The 23,406-nt window shown below is 29.6% G+C and overlaps 1 protein-coding gene across 3 annotated transcripts in view; it reads right to left on the bottom strand.

Moving 5' to 3' along the window:
- Positions 1-15,833: 15,833 nt before the first annotated feature.
- LOC129968437 (cell adhesion molecule DSCAM-like) overlaps positions 15,834-23,406 on the bottom strand; it is a 101,006-nt gene continuing 93,433 nt past the window's right edge. For all 3 annotated transcript variants that reach the window (XM_056082295.1, XM_056082294.1, XM_056082296.1), the window contains 2 exons: positions 22,417-22,673; positions 15,834-19,686 (listed from right to left, as the gene is read on the bottom strand). In XM_056082295.1, the coding sequence (XP_055938270.1) occupies positions 19,606-19,686; positions 22,417-22,673 (338 nt within the window). In that variant the 3' untranslated portion in view covers positions 15,834-19,605. The remainder of the gene's footprint in view (positions 19,687-22,416; positions 22,674-23,406) is intronic.

Consider the following 23,406-nt stretch of genomic DNA (forward strand, 5'->3'; position numbering starts at 1 on the left):
TTTAAATTGTATATATGTGTGCTAAATTATTTTAATCTAAAACTAATTAGCTGAACTAAGTTGTTATTCTTTTATAATTATTTTAAGTCTATGTATGGTTTAGTATCAATAGTTTATTTCAGTTCCTACAAAATATTTGATTATATATTTATGTACTATAAAAGTGATTGTAATTTATTTAATTTGTTATTGACAAAATAACATTTGATATATGTGCATTTGTTTCTGTATGTATATGCATTTTTTAATTAATGTTTATACACAAAATTAATTTCTCCTAAAATAATCATGTGTTCCATTATTAAATTTGAACACTTTTTATTTCAAATATACATATATATTGCATATTTTGAACTTAAGTGCCAATGTTTATTTTTATTATTCCATATACAATCATCTAAATCAATTATTTCAGTTATGCCAGTAGTGAAAAAGTTGTTATTCTTTTGTATTTATTTTAGTCTGTCTATACTTTTAGCATCAATATTTCCTACAAAATGCTTGATTATATATTTATGTATTATAAAAGTTACTATTTAATTTGTTATTCAAATTTACTATTGATATTAATCAAATGCAACCAAAATAGAAACTGTAAATCTATGTGGAAGATTTAAAAAAATTGTCAGAAGATAAAAATATTTATTTCCCTAATTGTATTTCAAATGCAACAGATGCATGCTAATTTATAGTAAAAGCGACTACAGATCAAAAGCATATTTTATTCATGATAGGACAAATTTCTTGCTAGATTCATGAGTAAAAATTTAAATATTATCTAAAATTTTATGATTGATAGTAAAAAAAAAATGTTTCATAAAATCATTAAAAAAATAATTAGTTTAAATCAAATCATGAAAGAGCATTTGTTATATTACAATTATTCAGATCTCACTAATTTTAGATTTAAATATAGATGTCTGAAAAAAAAATTGCTGATATTTTCAAACTTAAAATTATCTTTTAAAAAAACAATGCATTTAAATTTGTTTTTTTTTAAAGAAGTTAAAAAAAAGTGTAATGTGTTGGATATATGAAAATGTTGTATTTCTTCCATTTTGAAGTCTCGGAATTTTCTGTTCTTTCATTGAAATCTGATACATCTTGCCATGTGCACAACAACTTTACTTCTTAAAGTTTATCAACCTGTCTATTACACGGTTAAATATAAGGTTTTAATGATCCATGGAAATGAAACCCTTGGTACTCAGAGGAAAATAATTCCTTCCTTCCCTCCAGGGGCTTCCTTTCTTTTGGAGACTTCTTGCCTGTAATCATCACTATTTAAGTTGCATCTGAATAAAGTAATTTTTTTCTGACTTTTATGATACAATCTATTGTATTATTATTTATTTTTGATTGTCAGGATTAATGTTAATAACTATTAATAATTGAAAACAAGTAATAATCTGGAAAAATGGTAAAAAAGATACAGATCTTTTTGAAAAAAAAAATTTATTTGGAATCAAATAAAAAAAGAAACCTGTTCATCGATTCTTGCTAGTTCAAAATATAAACGATACCAGTTCAAAACATGAAAACTTGAATAAATGAATTTTAAATGTCCATTGTCTAAAGATAGATGTGTATGCTTAGTTTAGTCATAAAGTAAAGAGGATTGAGTATGCGTTTTCCTGTAGATAAATTCAAAATTTCATACATATCTGCAGTTTTTATGCTAAACCATATCCTGTGCTTGAAGGGTTTTTTTTCTTTTTTTTCTTTTCATTAATGTTATAAGCACAAGTTGACCAACAGTCGATCCTTTGACGAAGAAGAGAGGTCCAAATTTCGATATAGTGACCATATGCCAAAATCCATCCATCCAGTTTGTTGAATTTTTGTGTTACAAAGTTTCACCCATTAAAGGATCTGTTTTAATATTTAATATTGGTTTCTAAATTGGATACTAAAATCACATACCAAATTTGATCCATTTAGCTTATTACATTTTGCGGTTATTGTGTTCATTTACACTTGAGCTAATCAAATAGATAGTCTTTCTTTGAATGAGTTTCGACAAATTTTGATAGAAATCTATAAATTTATTGTAAAGATCATATACGAAATTTCAGCCATTTAGCTTATTTTAACTATAGTCATAATTCAAAAATTGTATTTTGCGGACTAGGTGAGAACAGAAGCATAGAGATTGGCTAAAATCTGGAGTTCAAATTTTTTGAGATTTCGCTACTTTGTCTTTGTACCGTCCTGTACGAGAAAGTAAAACTATGCTGTGCCTTATAATGTTCTGTAAATCTACTTTTTTTTTTTTTTTTTTTTTGTTAAAGTTATTCATTTTTTCTTGTTATAACTTAATACCTCAAGACACAGGATTTAAATTTGGACCCTGGCGAAAGTTAAGTTTAGGCTGAAGGGTTGATATTAGTGAAGTAGAGATTTAATGAGTGTCTCTTATACTATTGTTAGTAAGCTTTTTTCTGTGCGATATTTGCTGTCTTTATGCTGCTTTTTAACATATTAGACCATTCATAACCATGGTGAGAACCCATAGAACTCAAGATCCATGAGTTCTGTGTTTCCACAACGCAAATTAAAATAATTCAAAAAGTTCATTAAGATTACATTACTAAATCCATTAAAATTACTTTCATAAAATCATTTAAATAAGATTAACAGGAAATTATCATTTGACGCAATGACTTTGTTTAATATAATATAATGATGACAAAACACGTAATAATATTTAAATTCTTTGCATGCTTATTCGTAAATTCTTTTAAAACACATTTTCAAAGTTAATTCTACATAAAAAATAAATATTTCCTTAATTTATTCTCTAAGTATTCTTCTGTATTCTGACTCAGTTTCAAGAGGGGGGGGGAAGGGTTTTATTTTTTTATTTGTCATTGATCTTTTTTTATATGTATACCTCCTAGACCATCTGCGCACGCGACGGGGTTTAAATGCCCTTTCTCCCCCTATATGTCAGCAGCAAAGCCATCTGCTCTCTCCAAAGCTCGACCTTATTCGTGCGGCCTCCGAACAGCTGGTGTTATTAGAACTACACCTGTAATGTTGTTTACCACATTTGGCTGGTAATCGCTGTTTATTTTTGCTCATTCTTATTTTTTCGGGAAAGAACTATCACTCTTCGAATAATTTGACTATCAGAATTTAATTAATCTCTACATTTCAGACACCCCACCCCCGTTTTTCCGAAAAAAAAGTATTTTCGATATTATGTTTGTCTGTGAACACAAAAAGTCAAAAACAAAACGAGTTATATGAACAAAATTTGGTACGCTGTCTTCGCACCAAAATTATAAATTTCTGTTTATTCAAAATTTATATAGTAGCCTTATATGCACAACTTATCTTTTATCAACTTTTGTTCCAAGTCTCACAACGAGGATCGAGTCCACCTGTTTTCATGTAAATACTATAAATGGAAAGGCAACGAGGTAAGTGCATGAAAAATGGCGGATTCAAGCAATGTGTGGCCATAGTCAGAATACATTTTGAAGCCCCTCTTAATCAACTTAGTTTCAAATTTCTAAGCATTTTTCACTTGATTAATGTGGGTGATATTTTTTAAATTCAAAATCTTGTAAAAATATATACGTTTTTATTTATTTATTATATCTCTTGACTAAGTAGCATCCGCCTTTGTACCCAATATTATTTAGTTAGATGCTTGATGTCTATTAATAATGTTCAGATACTTGTAGTAACTAAATAATGTGATGGGACAGATGTTACTCGACGAATTAAGCATTACAAAGCCCTGGTTCTATCTTCATATTTTATCCTTTATCCTTTATTCATATTTCATATTTTATCCTTTATTATATCCTTTATCATTTTTTTTATATTTAATCCAATAACAATTTTTTAAATCGAACAGCTGATCAGCCAAATGATCATGTTTGCTTATCAGAGGTGAACAAGGCAGTTGCCTAGTGCGCCACTGTGCATAAAGTTTTACTATGAATACTGTAGATCTAAATCGAATTACAAACTCGTCAGAGTAGCGTTTTATGTGTCTATTTATTCGCGACTATGATATTTCCAAATCCTAACAAACAGTAATAATGAAATTTGATGTGTCTGAAATCCCCCCCCCAAAAAAAGTGATATTTGAATGAAATTAAGGATCCAATCATTTAAAAGGAAGAGAAGAGAATCCATTAAATAGAACGGAAATATATACTAATTTATTTATTTTTTCCTCGCTAGGCCTCGAAACTAAACACAAAATGCATTATAATGGATAAGTATACAAGGAAGTAGGACTCGCGTATTTTATACAATGTACTCTGGCGCACAGGAATGGATTATTTATTTATGTAATTAGTGTTGCTTAGAAATGAAAAATAATGCGTAATTTATTATCGTCATCTTTTATCTATGCATTTTAACCAAAAATTTGGACTGAAGAAAAACAGAATTGGCGGGAAATCTTTATTAAGTCTTCATAATTAGGAATGAAAACTAACATTCGTGAGGAATTAAAATAATTTTATTCAGAAAAGTTATAGTTCAATATTGAAAGTTTTTTTAATTCTCTACTTTATTGACAGATAACATTTCTTGTAATGTATACATCAGATAGTTAAATAAATAATACTCATGAAATAAAAATAAATGAAAGCACATTTATTTCACCAGCGGTTTGATAAAAATGTAGAAAGGGAAGAAGTCTGAATAAATTTTCTGGTCATTTTAAAAAAAATTACGGTTTGAACAATTTTTGTGAGTCATAAGTAAAAGAAAGAAAGAAAATTGAAATAAATGGTTCATTATATTTAAACGTAACTAACTATCTCAAAAGGTTTGATTTCGAGATTTTGATGAATCTCAGTTTTAGACCCTCCCAGAATTCGAAAAACATATTTTTAGAATAAAGTCTGTGATTTTTGAAAATGACAAATTTTCCGTAAGAGTAAGAGGAAAAAAATAGAATCACTCCAAAAACTTAAGCAATTACTTTAGAATTAAAAAAATATTTAAGGTTGAAAAAATATGAAGATCTGTAACTATCTGAACAGTATTATTATACGGATTAAAACTTCTTAGATTTTATTGTATTTTATATTAGATGCTTTGTATAAAAAATATTTTGCAGTGGAAAGATTATTTAAAAAATTTCTAATCTCTTAAAGATGGAATTTGCTTTATTTATCTGTATGAAATATCCGACTGATTTCCCACCACCCACTGACGGTTTTTGGATGATAAATGCGTAAAATTGGTTTATAAAATTTCCTTTTTCACTGTCATTTGGCGATCTTTAAAAATCGCCAAAAATAACATTTATGGCAACCCTGTAGTGAGGCCATTTAAATCCGAATACGCGTGCCAGGTGCATAGGTTAGTTATTCTTCGGTAACAGCTGGGAGACAAGTAGTTTCGGTTTCCAGTCCTTAAGATTTAAATGGCACGTGGGTCTGGTCTGTCTAAAGAATTTAACTGCACTTGTTTTTGATATTGTAGATTAAAAGGAAGAAAAAAAAAATCTTTTTATTGTTTTTTTTTTTTCCTCTTTTTTTCTATTTTCAGCCCTATACATTAACAAAATTGTTCCTTTCCCCAACTTTATATGCAATAAAAACACATACATTAAATACAGACAATAAAACACATAATTATAAAATTGAAGTCTTATTAATATCTTACTGCAAAAATATTTCATTGTTTTGCCAAAACTGAATTCTCATGGTAATTAAATCAAATGTTTACAAACTCTTGTAAATTCTGAGCATCTAGATTTTCGGTATTCAAAGAATATTACAAAAGAAACAGTAGCTGTTTATTTTGTAATATCCCTTGTTCAAGTTTCTAAATTTGAAGTAACTACTTCAAACATAAATTTATTTACATTAAATTACATGTATGTGATGTACTTGCATTAATTTAATTTCTGTTTTAATTCTGAATAATATAAAATAATCTCGAAATTGATTTTCCAAAAAATGAATCACTTTTCAAAAATTTTATATACATTTTTTATTTTAATTTTAGTTATTTTTTTGAAAATTTGACATTTTGATCACAATTTCAGAAGCATTTGTACCGATATTTACACCCGTAAATTCACTTTACATGTTACTTTTGCATGGCGCATCAAGTGCTATTGAGTTTAAAGGGACCAAAGTGTACTTTTAAGACAGTGTAAAAAGCATTTCGACCTTTTACTCTTATTTTAATACATAAACATTAAAAATTATGTGTGATAAAAATAGTCACATTTTTACTTTCTAGTATACTACAAAGTATGGTAATCATTGACTTTCGAAAATTCGATGAATTTCCATATCTTTTGTCTTCCCACGCTCAAAAAAAAAATGTCGCTATATCTGTTAATCTGTTAACATGACAACTCAGAATCGAAAGGGGTGAAATTTATACTCACAGGACCAAAAATATAGATATATATCAAATTTTGGGTGAAATCTATCTAAAGTAAGTTTGGTCTCTATCCATGTACATGTACACAACACAACTCAAAAACTCAGAGAGATAGGTTAATTAAATTTAGCATCTTAGTTTTATTTTTATATATAGAAATCTATAAATAATTTGAATATAGATCTGTGAATGGATTGCCAGTCTTTCAATCTGTGTATTCGCATGTATAAAAGGCTATACTTCCAAAATGCAACCAGCTAGAATTCGGAAATTTTAGTAAATGATCTTAATATAGAACGCTAGATCTATATTAAGTGTTATATTTCAGATTAAATTCGTCGATGAGTAGACTGTTTAGTTATTTATTAATTCGAAAGTATGTAAAACCCAAAATTAAAAAAAATCCCAGAAAATATGAAATTTTGTATGCAGTCTTGATCTTAATAGTACAAATTTAAACCCAGTCGATTAAAGAAAAAATGTTGTAAATCTATTTGATTATCTTTCCTTTATAACAAGGCTCAGTAAAAAACATTACCGTGTTGTGAATTATGCGTACACTTGTACGGCATAATTAAGGGAAAAACCCTCCTCCTGGTTAAAATTTTCTAAAATAGCAAATTTAAAAACTGAAGTTCATCATTTATAGGTTGCATGCTAAAATATCTGTTGTTGACGATACTGAAGTTCGTCTTTTGCAATTATGCATCAAAAAATAATAGCCATTTGCAATTTTGAAGTTCGCCGTTTACATTTATACATCTCAAAGTAACAGACATTAACTATTTCGAAGTTCATCTTTTATAAATATTCATTCCAAAGTAATAATCAGTACTGATTTTGAAGTTTGTCTTGGGTCTTCTTCTTGTGTACAGCCGATCACTCCATCACCACTGAACGAGGCAGCATCGACAGGATTTGTTGTGGCCGATTGCTGTCTTTAACATAATCCATCCATATTACTGAGAAATTCTCGGAATTGGCATCCACTTCGAGGCAGTTGGCTCCGAGCCATAGGTGGTGAATCTCGAACTTCCTCCTCATTTTCCCTTACATTTGTCATCCTGTTTTACAAACAGCAGGTCAGCACTTAGAAAGAACCATCTCAAAATTCTTTGTATTCCTCCAAATGTACGCCCCAAAAGTTCGTCTTGGATCTAGTGGTCGTTTGGACTACTGAAGAATTATGAGTATCAAGTAGGAATCATTGATCAGATAGCACTGATTATCTGCAGTTCTCGTAGACCTGATACACATTAAATCTATCATCATAAGAAAAACGTTTTCACAGTGGTGTAGCGTGCAAGTTTCGAAAGTGAAATACAAACTCCAGTGCTTGTGTCATAGTTCAAAACTACGAAGGCTATCCCAAAATAGAATTTGCTGTGCTTCAGAACAGGGCACCAATCCATTGGATCAATCTTTCAAAACTCATCATTATTTCTCGGTTGAAACTTATAATAATTATGAAAATGAGAGAACTTTTTTTTTTCTTTCACTTTCATGATGGGGATATAAGTACTGTTGATAAGTCTGCAAAATGTTATTTAGGTTATACGCGAAATATTATAAAAACATAACAATGGATGCTCGTCTTTTTAGTGCATTTCGCTAATACGTATATAGCAAATAGAGGAAGCCAAATGAAAAATGGGTTCATGTTTTCTTGTCGATTTAAAATATTAGTCCTATAACTTGAAAAATCATGCATTTCAGTGTAGTACCGGCATATAAAAATACTGAAAATTATTTCTGTTAGAGAAAGCATTTTAAAAATATCAATGTATTAAACTAATTTTTCAATGTATTAAACTAATTGGTTGCTTTTAACTATCTACTGTCGTTTTATGTGTTTTATTTTTCATCATATTAGAAGAGAATTGAAAATGTGTTTTTGGAGTTTTTCCTGTAGATCACATAGATTCAAAATTTTGTACAGATTAACAATAAGGACAAAAGTATACCTCAAATTTCACGTATCTAGATTTTTTATTCACATACAAATGAAAAACAGTCAACCTGATAACAGATTGACTGTTATCAGGTCTATTATTCTGACTGTTATCAGGTCTATACCTAAAATTAAATTCTATCTATTATTCTGATTTAAAGATTATAGATTCATCGATCTGGCTATGTATCCACACGTTTTTGAGTTATTGCACTGACAGAAAAGGAATTCTTTCACAGATGTAGTTGAAATTTCACTTTTTAAAAAAGCAGGAGTGGTCTCTGAAAAACTTTCGCGCTTACTCTCTAATAAAGATGAATTTGTAATTTATAAATGTTTTCCTCAACCGATTAAGACCAAAATTTGACCAAAAAAAACCTACAATTGTATGTAGAACACACATGCATATGTACACAGAATATACTTAAATCATTAAAATATATTTAAATTCAACGCAATGATATATTTAAATGATTGCATTTTCAATTACCGCGCTTAAATGTTTCCGAAACTACAGGCCGACAGATGATCAACCCCTTTAATGGATTTGGTTCAAAATTTGACAAGTGCCTACACTTTAGATGTTACATCTGAGTACCGAATTTTATCCATCTAATCTCTTCATTTTGCAATGTTCGAATTAATCCAAATTCGAACATCCAGATAGACAAACTTTCTCTGAATGGATTTTGCTCAAAATTTGACAGAAATTTAAAAATCTGGTTGTAATTCGTCAAGTTTGGCCGTCTAGTACAACGCATTTTAGAGTTATCTTTGTGATAGAATTCAGGCGGACACATACTTAATGTCAAAAATGTGTTTCTCCGACTCCATGTCGAGAGTAATACCACTGGATCAGGGGTGATCGTTCTCTGATTCATGTCTAAATTACGATCTGTGGATGAGTGAATGAAGTCTGCCCCGTAAAAAGGGTTGTGACGTGTGTGTGTAACTAAGTCGCTCTCTTGGCCCTAGATGGCGCTACTATAAAAACAAGAGACGCTCCCCCTACGGCTTAAAATCGCTGTCTTCGTAACAGCGGGCTTGTCCATGGCAAGTGCCATAAGAAACAACAGCACAACAAGTGTAAAACGCGGAGATTCGTCAAACCCTGGAGTTCGAATTTTTCGTCTATTACAATAATTCCTTTATACTGCGTATATACGAGAGAATAAGAACTATAATTCTAAAATCATCGATAAAATGTATTTGCGTTTTTCAAGAATTCAACATGCTCACGTTGTTCACTAAGTTCAACAACTTAGATACATTTCGTTTCAAATTTGATGGAAATTTGCTCTTTCTATACAAACTTCGTAAAAAATTTCATTTTCTAGCGTTTTTGATTTATTTTATTCACAAACAGACAGGCAAACATTATTCAGTGAGTTATTAGAGGTTTAAGAAAGCTACTCCTGTATGAAAAAAAGTTTAAATCAAGCATTTCGGTTTTGCAAAGAAAAATAGAAAGAATAAAACACAATATTTCTTTGAATGGAATAACTTTATTAATACTGTTGGACTTCTGCATTAGTAATATAATACATTCGTTTTTTTTTATTTATTTTTTTACACTATCATTCACACACTTTTATTTTTTACACATGAAAAACTTCAAAGGTTTCCTGAAAACGCATTTGTTTTACTACAAAGGTAATAGAAATTTACACTCAGTATGCAATCCAAAGACAGGGCGAGTATCTACAAATACAATTTTTTGGGTTTGGTTTTTTATTTATTCTTGTGTGGTTCCCTCACTTTTACAAAAAGACAGAATGTGTGTGTATGTGATGTAGAGACGGAAAACTTGAGCAAGGAAGTATAGGTTCAGTTTCAGAAGCACCTACAGATAGAACGCATAGCGTTTATTTATTTATTTTTAAAATGCGGCTTCTCGACAGTTATCAAAAGCAAGAAAAAAATAAATATCAAAAGAGCTATTGCAAACGAAGTATTTTGATTATAAAAGTAATAATTCTCGCATCTTTTTATTAGGCATTTCAAAAGCATTACCTTTTATAAATTAGTTTCCAGCAGTGGCAGTTCGTCACCAAAACAAGCAATGCTGCAGTAAAAAAAAAAAAAAAAAAAAAAAAGTCTTTATATGCAGTTTTTAACAGACAGTTTCAGTTCTAAATAGCCCAAAATTCTAATTGTATTTTAGAAAAATATTGCAGTCTTTTTAATTTTTTTATGAAGAACTTTTATTAAAAGAAAATGATTGTATATTAAAGATGTATAGTAAAGTATTACCGACGAAAAATGCAAAAGCAAAACCAAACAACAGCTAACGAGTAAGAGCGAAGAAAAACAAATAAAGCTAAAGCAAGCATTGCATGAAACAGACCTTCGCCCCCCCCCCAACACTTCCTAAAAAATGCCATCACACAATTGGGCGCACGGCAAGCCTTCTGCACTCGGAGCAGGCCAGAAACCAGCTAAATTCAATCGGAGGAAGGCAAGGAGCATCTTTAGATTCTTCTTCGACTATTACTTGTGAGCAAAGATCGATATCTTTCAGGGTTGCTCTCCATACAGCCTCAGACTGCATATCTCCTAAAAATATTTTTACGGAGTGCTGCAACTCTGCAGCCCAGGGCTCAATTTGAGTATCTCCTATTGCTCTTTTCTTTTCGTTTTTATCGTATATTTCTATTTTCATTGTTCATTGAAATCTTGAATGAGGAAAAATAATCAAACTAATTTAAAAAGGAAAAATTAACCTTTTATAATAATTTCACAAAATGCTGCAGCTCTGCAGTCCTAAAGGCGAGCAGCCACTGATCTCCAATGTATTCGAATATGCATTCCAAAACGTGCACACTAATATATACACACAAATGAAAGGGTTTCAATTTTTTAATTGGCAATAATCAATTAACAAATAAATGGAAATTTTTATAAATTATCGATTTATTTATGCATATATCTCGTCTGCATATATATATGAATTTGTTTAAGATTTAATCTAGTGTCAATGATTAAAATAATAAAATAATATCATTTTTAAACAATAAATAATAAGCTCTTTTTAATTTTTTAAAGAAACTTTTATAGGAAGTGCTTAAAAAAGTTATCATTGTTTATTAAATACAAATTACCTTTCAGATAATCGGTTTCTTCTAATAGATGTTTTTATTTTTATTTATATAATCCAACTAGTAAAAAAATATTTGAGCCGAAAGGTTTCATAGTTAGTTGCATCAAATAATCAGAACGAAATTTTGAAAATAGTTTTAATTTTTGGATGCAGCCGAATTAATTTCAAGATGCTAAAATTAAATAAAAAGTTTATTGCACAAGTAAAGATGAAAAAATGCTTCTGATATGCCTAAATACTGGAAATAAAATCTGAGAAAACAATAAAAAAGATAAAATAAAACTTAATACAAAATTAGTAAAACATAATAATCACATTTTAATAAATTTATTTACATATTGTCAGATTCATAGTAGTAATTTATTTTAATTTTTGAGAATAAGTAAAGTTTTACTAAGAATCATTAATAATTTTCTAATATTATATTGAGAGTTACTGAATATAATTTACACACTTTCGTGTAAGATGGGATTTTTTTATAATACAACATATATATTGATAAGCATCAATAAGAAAACTCAATATAAGCACACAAAAAAAGCTGGAGTGTTGAAGAGCAGATTAAAAGGTAAAAGAAAGAAGAAGGAAACATAATATGGTACAATAAAATTCCCACTGACGCCAAGTTGGCGCCAATAATTTCTACACCAAATTCAAGACTTGATACGAAAAGTACTTGATTATGATTTTTTTTTATTTTATATATCAATAAATTTATAGTTGCATAGTACATTAGGATGAAGGTTTTTCTTTTCTTTTCTCATACAAGACAGTAAGGCACAAAATTATTGTTTAATGTCGGTAATTGGATAATGAGGTTACAGCTCATAAAATTTTATTAACTTTACAGATTTTTTTTCTGCTGTTCAAATTAAACTATAAGCTAAATTTAAAGGGAATACGAAAAAATAGTTAACTAGCTAATTTCTCAAAAATAGGAGGGTGATATTTTCTCATTTCAGATGAAATTTTTTGACTATAACTTATTAAAACAGAAGTAAATAAATAAAGGGTTAGGTTAATTTTTGATAAAAATATGTACATTTATTTCTTTTTATAAACACCAAACACTTTTTAATTATTAATTTACGTTTGTAATGGGTAAGACTAATATATTTTCAAAAATGTTCATGGGGGGGGATATCAATTAGAAATAGGCGAGACGTTTTTGTGTCATTTTTTTAAATATTAGAAGCACTTTAGAATGTAAAATATTTCCAAACTTTAAATTTTTTATAGAAATGCGAAAATAATCTAATTTTAAATAAATATACCTTTTGAAATTAATTACTTTTGAGTTTTAACAAAAATGAATCAACTAACCATAAGTATTATAATTTATATCAAGTTTTTTTGATGAAAATGTAGCCAGTGTAATTATATATGTTTTGCTTGATAAATGGAATAAATTCCTTTGAAAATTTTATATTTTGGTAAAATTTATAAGTATTTTTCAAAATCTTTTTAAGATATACATTCTGTTGAATAATTTCTCATGAAAGATATTGTTAATATTTTCTTATTTAAAAAATTCTTCGAATTATAAAATATTTAGCATAAATCTATCATTAAAAAAGTTAAATTTAAACTGTCTCATAAGAGATATTTGGGGACTTTCAAATTAATAATATTATAAAAGGAAATTAATTCACAAAAATATGGTTATATAATTTTTTTAAAAAAACTAATATGTTCTTGTTCAGTTTCAAAAAAATTCTTCTTATTTTGAAATTTAGCAGAATATTTTTCCTGTAAGGCATGAGAATGTGAAAGCGCATTAAAGATATTCAATAGACTTACATTTTACTTTTAAAAAGGCTTTAAATAATTGGTTCAATGAATCGATCGAAATAGCTTCAAATTGAAGAATATAAGCAATGCACAAGAAAAAAAATACTGTATAATATTAAGTTTTTTTGACTCCAATTAATTAGGCGTCGGAATTAATTAGGTACATATATTGACATATTTTTATTTGAGACTGATTTTTAAACTTATAGTTGCTGACAAAGATGTGTATTGTTACTTTATACTTCGGAAAAACAAACTGGTACTTACAAACAATCTCATAGTAAAATGTGGACAGTTCCTTTGCATTTCAGCAGTAAGATAGAGACATGAAAGAATAATTATACTTTGCTACAACTTAAAGAAAATAAGCGTATTACATAGTTGCCAGATGGCGATGTTAAAGTAAAGAGTCATAGGAATTTTTTGCATAGGTTATTTAGTGCAATTCTTAGGCACTTGCAAACATTATGAGAATGGTACAATTAAAACAAGTGAATATTATAAATATTTCTGCTTGTTTCTGTAATTGATATACACAAAATATACATCGATCAGAAGAAAAACGCTGGTAAATTCACAGCAGTACAAATAGTACATATTTTTTATGACTTTAAATAACTGAAAAAATAACATTCTATGAAAAGTCCATGGATTCTTTCTTTTTTTTTCAAATAAAGTACTTAATTAAAGGCAAAGATTGGATAATACACAGTTTAATGAAGAAACAATACTTAAAGATAGTATATATGCATAATATTATAAAAGCATATAGAGCTGAAAGATTTCACCTACCTCATTTTAATATTTTGACCCCAATAATATTATATGATTTTCTGAATAATTTTAGAATTAAATTTATCAAAAATTCTTTATAACCTAAGAATAGACATTTGCAGCACCGCATATAATGAAACGTTAAATAAAAAAATAAGCACAATCAATTAATTGAAGCAACTTTGTGTGAGAAAAATTATCATCATACGCTAGTAAAAAGTTGGCAGACTTCAATTTATATACTATCTGTGAACGTATTGCAACGTCCAGTCACCATAAAGTACAGACAGTCCTACAATTTTTAAAGTACCGAGGGAAAGAAAGTTCAAATGAGTATGAGTAGAGGCTCTATTATATTGCATATCTAAAGTTGTGCGTGTACTAACTGCTCTTTCAAGCAATAGGAAAAGCAAAATGTAGTCAAAAAGTAAGATATTAGTTGTACCACAAATGGTATATAAGAAAATAAACTATGAATGATTAGAAATATATTTAGTGCCAACTGTACAGTGACATAGTCAAAGGAGAAGGGGGAAAAAATTATAATTCATTATAGTTTGAAGCATAAGATTTTCTGCAGTGAATAAATAAATATGTTTTAGAACTATCGTTTGTACATTTTAATTAATCATTCATTTGATTAAATAATAATAAATTCAATGAGGGCGCTTTATTTAACAGAAAGGTATTTAGCATAAAGTTTTAATATAGGGTAAGGTACATTCTGATTCAAAATTTATATATGTAAGCTACCATTAAACTTATTGCAATTATTGAAAAATAGATTCATAAAGATTTTATTTTGATTATGAGTTTTTCAATAGTTGACGCGAATGAAATTGAAAGTTAAAGACTTTTTCCTAGTAAGAACATACACAATAATATCAAAAAAAGCTGTTTAATATGCAGAAAAGGACATAAATATGAATCGAGAGATAAGAAATTTAGAATTAGCAAAGTGTGATGTGATTTAAAATTAATTGACATACATATATATTTTATCTTAAAACATCTTGAGCATTATGACTACGCCACTGACAGATTATTTATATAAAAGTGAATTCCAAGAATTAAAAAAAGCCGATTTTATTATTTGTAAAGATTAACTGCACCCTGTCATCTTCATCGCGTTTGCCCAAAAAGTAATTAGTTATCGAATCATAGCTTTGCGCAGATATCCAAAATGATCTTTTTTCTTTCTTTATCTTTAGTGGAATAATGTATATTTGCAAATTAAAACAATAATATGAACACAGAACGACAAGAAATTGAAAGTTTTAAAAAGCGCACAAATATATTCATATAACATCACAAAATCATAGGACTGCTTTATTTTAACGGCGAAAAAACATTTTAAAATTTTTTGGCACTGTTTCTCTATTGAAACGAATAGATATAATGATTATTTTCAGCACAGAAAAAGAGGCTTTTCCAGCTTTGACGTTGCGAATACTTTCACAAGTTTGCATTTTTCAGTTATCACTTTGTTTATAACAACTTCAGGTTTTGAAAATCATTTCGGTTTATATGAGCAGTTTTTTTTTAAGCGCAGTTCTTTATAGTATATACAAAGTCAACACAGATGTATATAATTGAATATACACTCTATAACATAACACACTCATACATTTATAATAAACATAACTCGAAGCATTCAATGACTTGTTCAGAAGCTTTATACAACACATCTGGTATATCAAAACCTCTCTCGATCGAAGTGTTGTTCGACATCTAAGAGCTTAGTCGAAAAAAGTACCTACATTATTTGCATCTGCTGAGGACCGTAACACTTAATCTGTTGCATACAGTGCTCTACTCAGCACTGGAATGACTACTGGTATTCGATTCTCAGTTGTATTGCACTTTATTATTTTTTTACCATCCTTTTTCAATTCCCAGGCCAGCTGTGAATTGAATTTGCAGTAATACAGGCGCATCACACAAACATACATACAACACTAAGAGTTTAAAGGAGTAATTCTTGTGCAGAGAGAGTATTGTTTCCTGTAAGCAGTAAGCGGCGGCAGCATGGAAAATAACATGGTTAAGCCCATCTGTGGAACAAAAAGGATGCCAAGGCATGTGAGTGGGACGCTATAAATATTGATATATCCTACATATACAGTATAATAATTCTTATACATAAAGATGAGGAGGACCGCTTTCATCCAACACGCTGGTAGCATAAACCGATTTCATATAGTGAATCTAAAACAAAAGATATGGCTTTTTAGTCTTTATCAAGCATAGATACTGTACCAAAACCCATAAGTATCTTATGTTTAATATCCTTCATCTCATTATGGATAGAACGAAAAGCGAAAAAGCTTTACATTGTTAACTTGAAATCCATTTCCAATTTTTGAAATAATTTTGCTCACCACTAAAATTCAAGAAATCGTAATCTAATTTTTAAGTATTTCGAATATTTGAATATAAATATTCTTCACAGAAAACGGTTTTCTGCTGTATACCAATCAGTATTTACTTAACATATTAAAACACGGCTTTAAAACTTATTTTCTTAAAATTTCTTTATTCTTAAAATTTGAATCATATATTGGATTGATAAATAATACAAATAATTCTTAATACTAAATTTTATGCAAAATGCTGATTACCAAATATCAAACAATTAATTATATATATACATTGGATTTTTGTGTCTTAATTCAAATATTTTCTGGAATTTCGATGGGATATAAAAATGATTGCCTGTCTTTTAAATGGAAATCATAGCAATCAGGCTGTATTAATTGATTGCTAAAAAATATAGATTCGTCATTAAGTATGAAGTAATAATAGAATTTTCATGTCATTATTATTAAAATAATCTCATTTTGCTTTATCATTAAATGTGAACGGAAATAAGATTACTGTTTCAAACGCAAAAATAACAAATCTTAATAACATATTGGTTTCTGCAAGATGCAAAAAAAAAGCAGTCAAACCGTTAAGAACTGCTAGTAAGTTATGTTTCTCTAACATGAAAAAAAAATGCCGTTAAAGTGTTCTATTATAGAAATATGGCGGCTTTTTTCAGTTAGTCTAACAACCTAAAATATGTGAGAAATCATAAAGATGGTATCCCATGGTATAATAATGAAACGGTTGATATTAAGAAAGAAAAAATTGTGCCAATAATAAATACGCCGTCTCATATTCATTCTAATTGAAAAAAAAATGCTCCAAGAGTGTCGGATGAAAGGGTTTTCTGAAGATGATGCTAAGACAGTATTGAAGCTGACAATGATAAAAGCGAATAAATGAAAAATGACATTCTTCGACAGCAAAAAACATTCGAGTGACATTCTAAAACAGCTGAACGCTACTGAATAAAACAAAGCAGTACGAATGTGAAACAACATTTGATCCCTAGTAAAAGTTTCGAAATGCATTCGGAGTTGTTTTATTCTTACACTTTTTTTTTTATTGTTATTATTATTATGTTACTGTGCGTAAATAGTAAAATTATTTTACATCATTTAGTTACCTCGCAGAATTCCACTTGCACTTATACGAGTATCACAAAAAATTCAGTCGCAGCTTTAAGGACGCTAATTTTTATTCAGCACCTAAAAATGCGGGGCGAAAAACAAGTCGCCGCCCCAAAGTTCAACAGTCTTAAGAGATTTTCAGTTACCTCCTGAGCATGAGTTCTTTAAACGAAATTCAAACAGTTTTTTGAGACTAGTATCATTTGGCTGTACGCTTCATTTGCAGCAGATCCAGAACGCTATACAACCTAATACATTTTTACAAGTCATAAGCCTTAAATCTGAATAGAAGGAAAATGAATACTACAATCATATCATATTTCTTCCTCGCTTATTTTATAGCAACAATGTTTAAAAAAATAATCAAGATTTCTTATTTATCCATATTAAAACAAACTATGAGACTTAGAATGTAAAAAATTAACGACTGTTTATCATCATTAATCGTTAGAAATTTTTTCTATTATTCTTTTATTAATATTATTCCTAGTACAGAAAAGCAATGATATTTTGTCATTGGTTAATTTTCTAACAAATGTATAATTAATGTATAATTCTGAAGCTAAGCATTATATATATATATACTAATCAGCCGGTTTGATTCTAAAAGAAAGTAAAAAATAAATGAATTCAGTATATAAAATTCCTTTAAAAATAAATTCTTTCACGTTTTAAAAAAATATTGAATACATACGAAAATACTTTCTAGAAATTTATCCTGTTTTTTTTTAATATAATCTTTAAGAGCAACTGTTTGATTCTAGAATCTCAGCAGATTAGTCTAATAATTTATAATAAAAACATATAATAACAAAGAGAACATATTCTGTAATATCTTGTAGTATCCCTTCTTTCTACTCAGACTAAGCAAAATGATCACAATCTTCCAATTAGTTGTGTCTCTTGAACAGCCGTCTAATGCCTAACATCACGAAACTAAGTCTGACACAAACACTGCATAAGTAATTGCATAGTTATCCACACCTTTTCAGGTATACACATACATGAGTTTGTTTTTCGTTTCCAGTCAAGAGATTCATTTTTTTTTTCAGAAAATATACAACAAGCCATCATCCTTGCGATGGCATGATCGGCGATTTCCATGACTTGCAGCGAATCTGAAAGAGGGGGACCCTGATCAGATCTCTTCCGGTCACTCTAAGATATGTTTGGTTGACACTGCCGACACGACTAGCTCTTAAATTTATGGCGCTTGGTGGAAACATTGATGAATGATGATGAGTTTGAGGATGAGAGGCAAAGACAGACATCAAAATAATAACGGAACACCATAGTTCTTGTAGAGTTACTTGCAGTCACTGATGCAAGATTCTAGTTCGAAGGTTCTTGCAAGAAATTTTTTTACGCAGACTTTCCACTATTGAGACATCTTGTAAGTACTTTTGATTAATCAAAGTTTAATTATAAACAATTTCATTACAGCTCGAGACTCGATTTGAACCAGATCTGTCAGAGATCACTTAAGCTTCCAGACGATTTCTTGAACAATGATCCAGATTTTGCTCTTATTTCCTAAATATTTCAACTAGTTGCACATTCCAATGAAAAATTTAACTTGCGTTCGTTTTCTTTAAAGTTTCCACAATATAAATGTAAGTTTCAGATTTAGTTTCATACATGATCCCATTTCTATTAGTAAGAATAGTTTGTTTGTTCCTAATTAAATGTGTGATAAGTGTATTCATTAGCCCCGATGTAAGAAGGAATCCATTCACGTTTCCTAATTCTACGAAGAAGATTTTACAAGTGATGACAAAGACTTGTGCAATCAGAACTCTTTTTTTTTTTTCCACATTACTTCTGCTATTGGAAATTGAATGACGATTTCCAAAGAGATACTTTTGCACAATCTTGGACTTGGTCAGCTGGAGCAGGTTTATTAGTATTATTTTTTTCAAATGACACCTCAAACTCTCCATTTTCTTTGTACTTTCGGGGATGAGACAATAGCAACGACACCTATAACACGTGAGTTTAATCTACATCGAATTTTTTAATGCGATAATTTCCCTTCTAAAGCAAGAGCAATCGACAGATGAACCGAATAAATTAATCGATAATATGAGCTGCCTGATTTTGATTCACTTGATGTGCCTCCTTCAGGCTGCCATGTCGTAGTGGTGAACCTCTGCTGTTTCTTGAATAGTGAGGCCAGCCATACGTTTGCGATCCATGGTAGCCTAGGGAAACAAAGAAATAAAAAACTTATAGACTAACTGCATTTCCAATTTTTCAAAAATTAATTCTTGTTACATTATTCTAAAAATTTCTTTTATTTTCTAATGGAAATCTCACTTTTTTTAATTATTTCTAATACGCACTCTAAAACGTTAATGAGGCTTTAATTCTTACACAGCAAGTGAAAAGATAAAAATTCCTAATGCCTGCGTCATACCTTCCAAAGATATGAGTCCCTTGGCTAAATCGACATGTGTCAAAGAAACCACTAGAAGAAAAATCTCTTAGAGAGTACAAAGGATAAATTTCTCAGACTGACTTTCCTCTGTTTCGATATAAACAAATGCGTTTCTTTGCTTATTTCTGTATACAAATCATGGCCTGATGTGAAAAAATAAATTGAAATCACACTGAAGTTAATTCCAAATTTGTCTTCTTTTGGGTCACGCATCTGCAAAATTATATCTACCTATGTGTACATAAACATACACAAAGGCAGAAAGAGAGAGAGACAGAGAGATGTAGTGATATGCCTTTTTTAAAATCCTAATTAATTTCCTAAAATGTTCTCTTATTTCCTGATCCAATTCCTACTTTTTATTTAATTCCTTCTAACATACGCTTAACAAAGTCTCTAGACTCAGTCCTTCCCTAGCCAGGAAAGAAAGGATAAAAATCCTTAGCATCTGTACACCATTTTAAAAAGATACTTAAGATCCCCTTGCCTAAATCGACACTAGACAAAGAAATCCCTATTAAAATCTCATAGTAAAATCACTAAAGAGAAAATTTTCTGTTACTTTGCTCTTAGATTGCGATGTAAACATATGTCATTGTACCATCGCTTCTTTCTTATTACATAATATACTTCTAGTTTAAAATAAATTGGAGTAAATTTAAAAATTTTCTTTTTTCGACCACCCAACTATAAAATTATGTTTATATATATATAAACATAATTTTTGAAGCAGATTCGTGGCGAAGACAGAGTAGAAGACTGAATCATTAAGTTCGCTTTTTTGTATCTCTGGAAGCACGAATTCTGTACAAACAGAAGCGAAGAGTACAACACAGAACGACACAAAATGAAATGAGGAAAATCTAAGGAAAATTTTATCCCTGTAAATATATACTGCGCGATTTTAATAGAGATTTCCCACACGTGTCAATCACAGGCAAGGGAATATTAGGGATCTTTTAGAAGAATTTGTTTAAGTCAGCAATATTTTATCCCTCCACTCAGAGTGTGGGAACTTGTCAGCTTTTAGCTGATTCAGCAATTTTAGAATTCATGTTGAATTAATTAACTAGAAAAAGTGAAATGGGAACAGGAAATAAGAGAATATTTTAGAATGAAGTTGATATGGGCTAAATTAAACTGAAATTTAGGAAATTAATGAAGTTTAAATTAGATTTTAAAATATTATTACATATATATGTGGTGTCCGGAGCGTCATCCTGGCGGCGCTCGTGTCATTACTCAACAGCCAATACGAAGCCCTCGGATTCCCACCAACAGTACTCTGTATTCAGTCATGTAAAAGTGTTCGTTGATGTAAAACGGCCCAGCCGTTCATAAAGTTCATTAAATTCGTTTGTTATCATATAGTGTGTGATGAACCATCTCTAAGTATTCATTTCAATCGGGCTTTCCCCTAGGGCCCGTGAGAAATATTTGATTTGATATGTAATATGGTTAGTAGAGGCCTGTTTCGAGCCAAAATTACACGCCTTTCTCTATCTATATATATATAATCGGACGTATATATGGTTTACACATTAGAATAAAGATAAAACATGTCCGTCAGCAGCAGAGCACCAGAGCAATGTGTGTGAAATTTTTTCTTTAGCGCTTTTACAAAGAGATCCTTTTAGAGATTTCTTTCACACATGTCGATTTAAAAAAGAGAATCTTCGGTATCTTTTAAAAAAGATGCCGCGATAAAAGATTAGGTATTTTTTCCACTTCATTCGAAGCATGAGAAGTTGTCAGCAATATTTTAGAGCGTGTTTTAGAAATAATTAAATAAAAAAAAAAATTGAATTTTAGGAAAAGAAACGAGAGAACATTTTGGAGAAGAATAACAAGCGCTAATTTAAGATAAAAAGAAGAAATTAATTGGGATTAAAATTAAATTAAGATATATAGGTATTAGGAACAATTAATTGATGCATGCCAAGGAAAGGGCTCAGTGTCATTATCTTACATCGCCTTTTTTTAAATTATTAATTACGTATGAGATAAAAGACACACAAACCAGATTTTAAAGTTTACTGAAGAAATCTGAAAATTCATCCAAAGAAAATTATACTTCCCTTCATGAAGGTTTCAGACCACACTTGATAACCATATCAATTTGACAGACACAACTACTTGTTTGCTTTAAATGAGAAGATTTCAATTAAATCAGTTTCTATTCTGACCTTCATTACAGTGCAGATAGGGATACTGCCGATGGTATTAACATTGTGCATGCGGCAGATTATATTGACTACTAGGCGAATATAAATGATTTAATAGCCGAAGCCTGATGTAGAATAAGAAAAAAATTTAACAGAATCCTCCAACAGAAATTGAACATTCGTTTTCTTGCGTGAAGCTGAACTGATTCCTTTGAAAACAAAATTTCAGCATCATTGTTATAAAAATGGAACGAACAATCCATTTTCCTGTGTTCCGATGTGTTGCTTCTTAGTTCCATAACAATTCATACAATAAGGAAGGGACTTACGTGATGAAGCATTCCATTCTTTCCCACCACGATAGCTCTGCACTCTTCAGAGGGCCTGCGCCGCTCCGTGGTGATGGCGCTACCGCAGCGTATGGGCATGGTGGCATAAGGGGCAGGATAGCCTTCCGGGGGCGGATGAGGGGGCATCGGCACCCCCGGAATTCGAAGCAGAGGCCGGTTCTTGTCCACGTCTTTGTAGCGCTGAGGGTGAGGCAAAGTAGAACTGCCACAGTAGGAATATCGACGGTCGGGACCGCCTGTAACAGACAGAACAGTGAATTTAATAGTATATGAATTAAAATGAAATGATTTTTTTTTCATTTCAAATTAATAATTGCTGTTCTAAAGATGTTCACATTTACTTTTGCTTTTGTGATAAAATATAACATTGTTTCGACATATTTTTAAAAAAAGTCAAATGAATAGAGACAGAATAGTCATGTGCTGTCAAGAAAATTATATCTACAATTCCTAATGTCCATCGAAATTTCACAAGAGTTTTAATCTTTCAGTTTGATATTATGTATATTGAACAAGATCATAAGAATATTTTAATTTTGTAAATATTTTAATACTATTTTAATCTATCAAAAAATAAATTTTTTTAAATAATCGACGGTTTCTGGAAATTTATATTATCACATTTAGAATTGTGAACATTAAATAATTTAATAAAATTATCATTTTATTAAATTATTTAATTAATTTTTATTTAATTATTTAACAAATTCTTATTTATTATTAAAATAAAATAATAATAGGATTATAATAAAATAATAGCTTTTTTAATAATCGATGGTTTCTGTTAATTCACATACATTTAGAATTATTAGCATTAAATATTTTTCTAACACCTTCCTTGTAACAATCGAAGCTCTCATTTTCATAGCATTATCAATCACATTAGACTAGTTTCAATACATCTTTAAAATTAAAGATATTAATACCTTCAAAATTTTTGAAGACAATTCATGACACAATAAATGGGAG

This window comes from Argiope bruennichi, chromosome 5 (assembly GCF_947563725.1).
Source record: "Argiope bruennichi chromosome 5, qqArgBrue1.1, whole genome shotgun sequence".
NCBI classification, from domain to species: domain Eukaryota; kingdom Metazoa; phylum Arthropoda; class Arachnida; order Araneae; family Araneidae; genus Argiope; species Argiope bruennichi.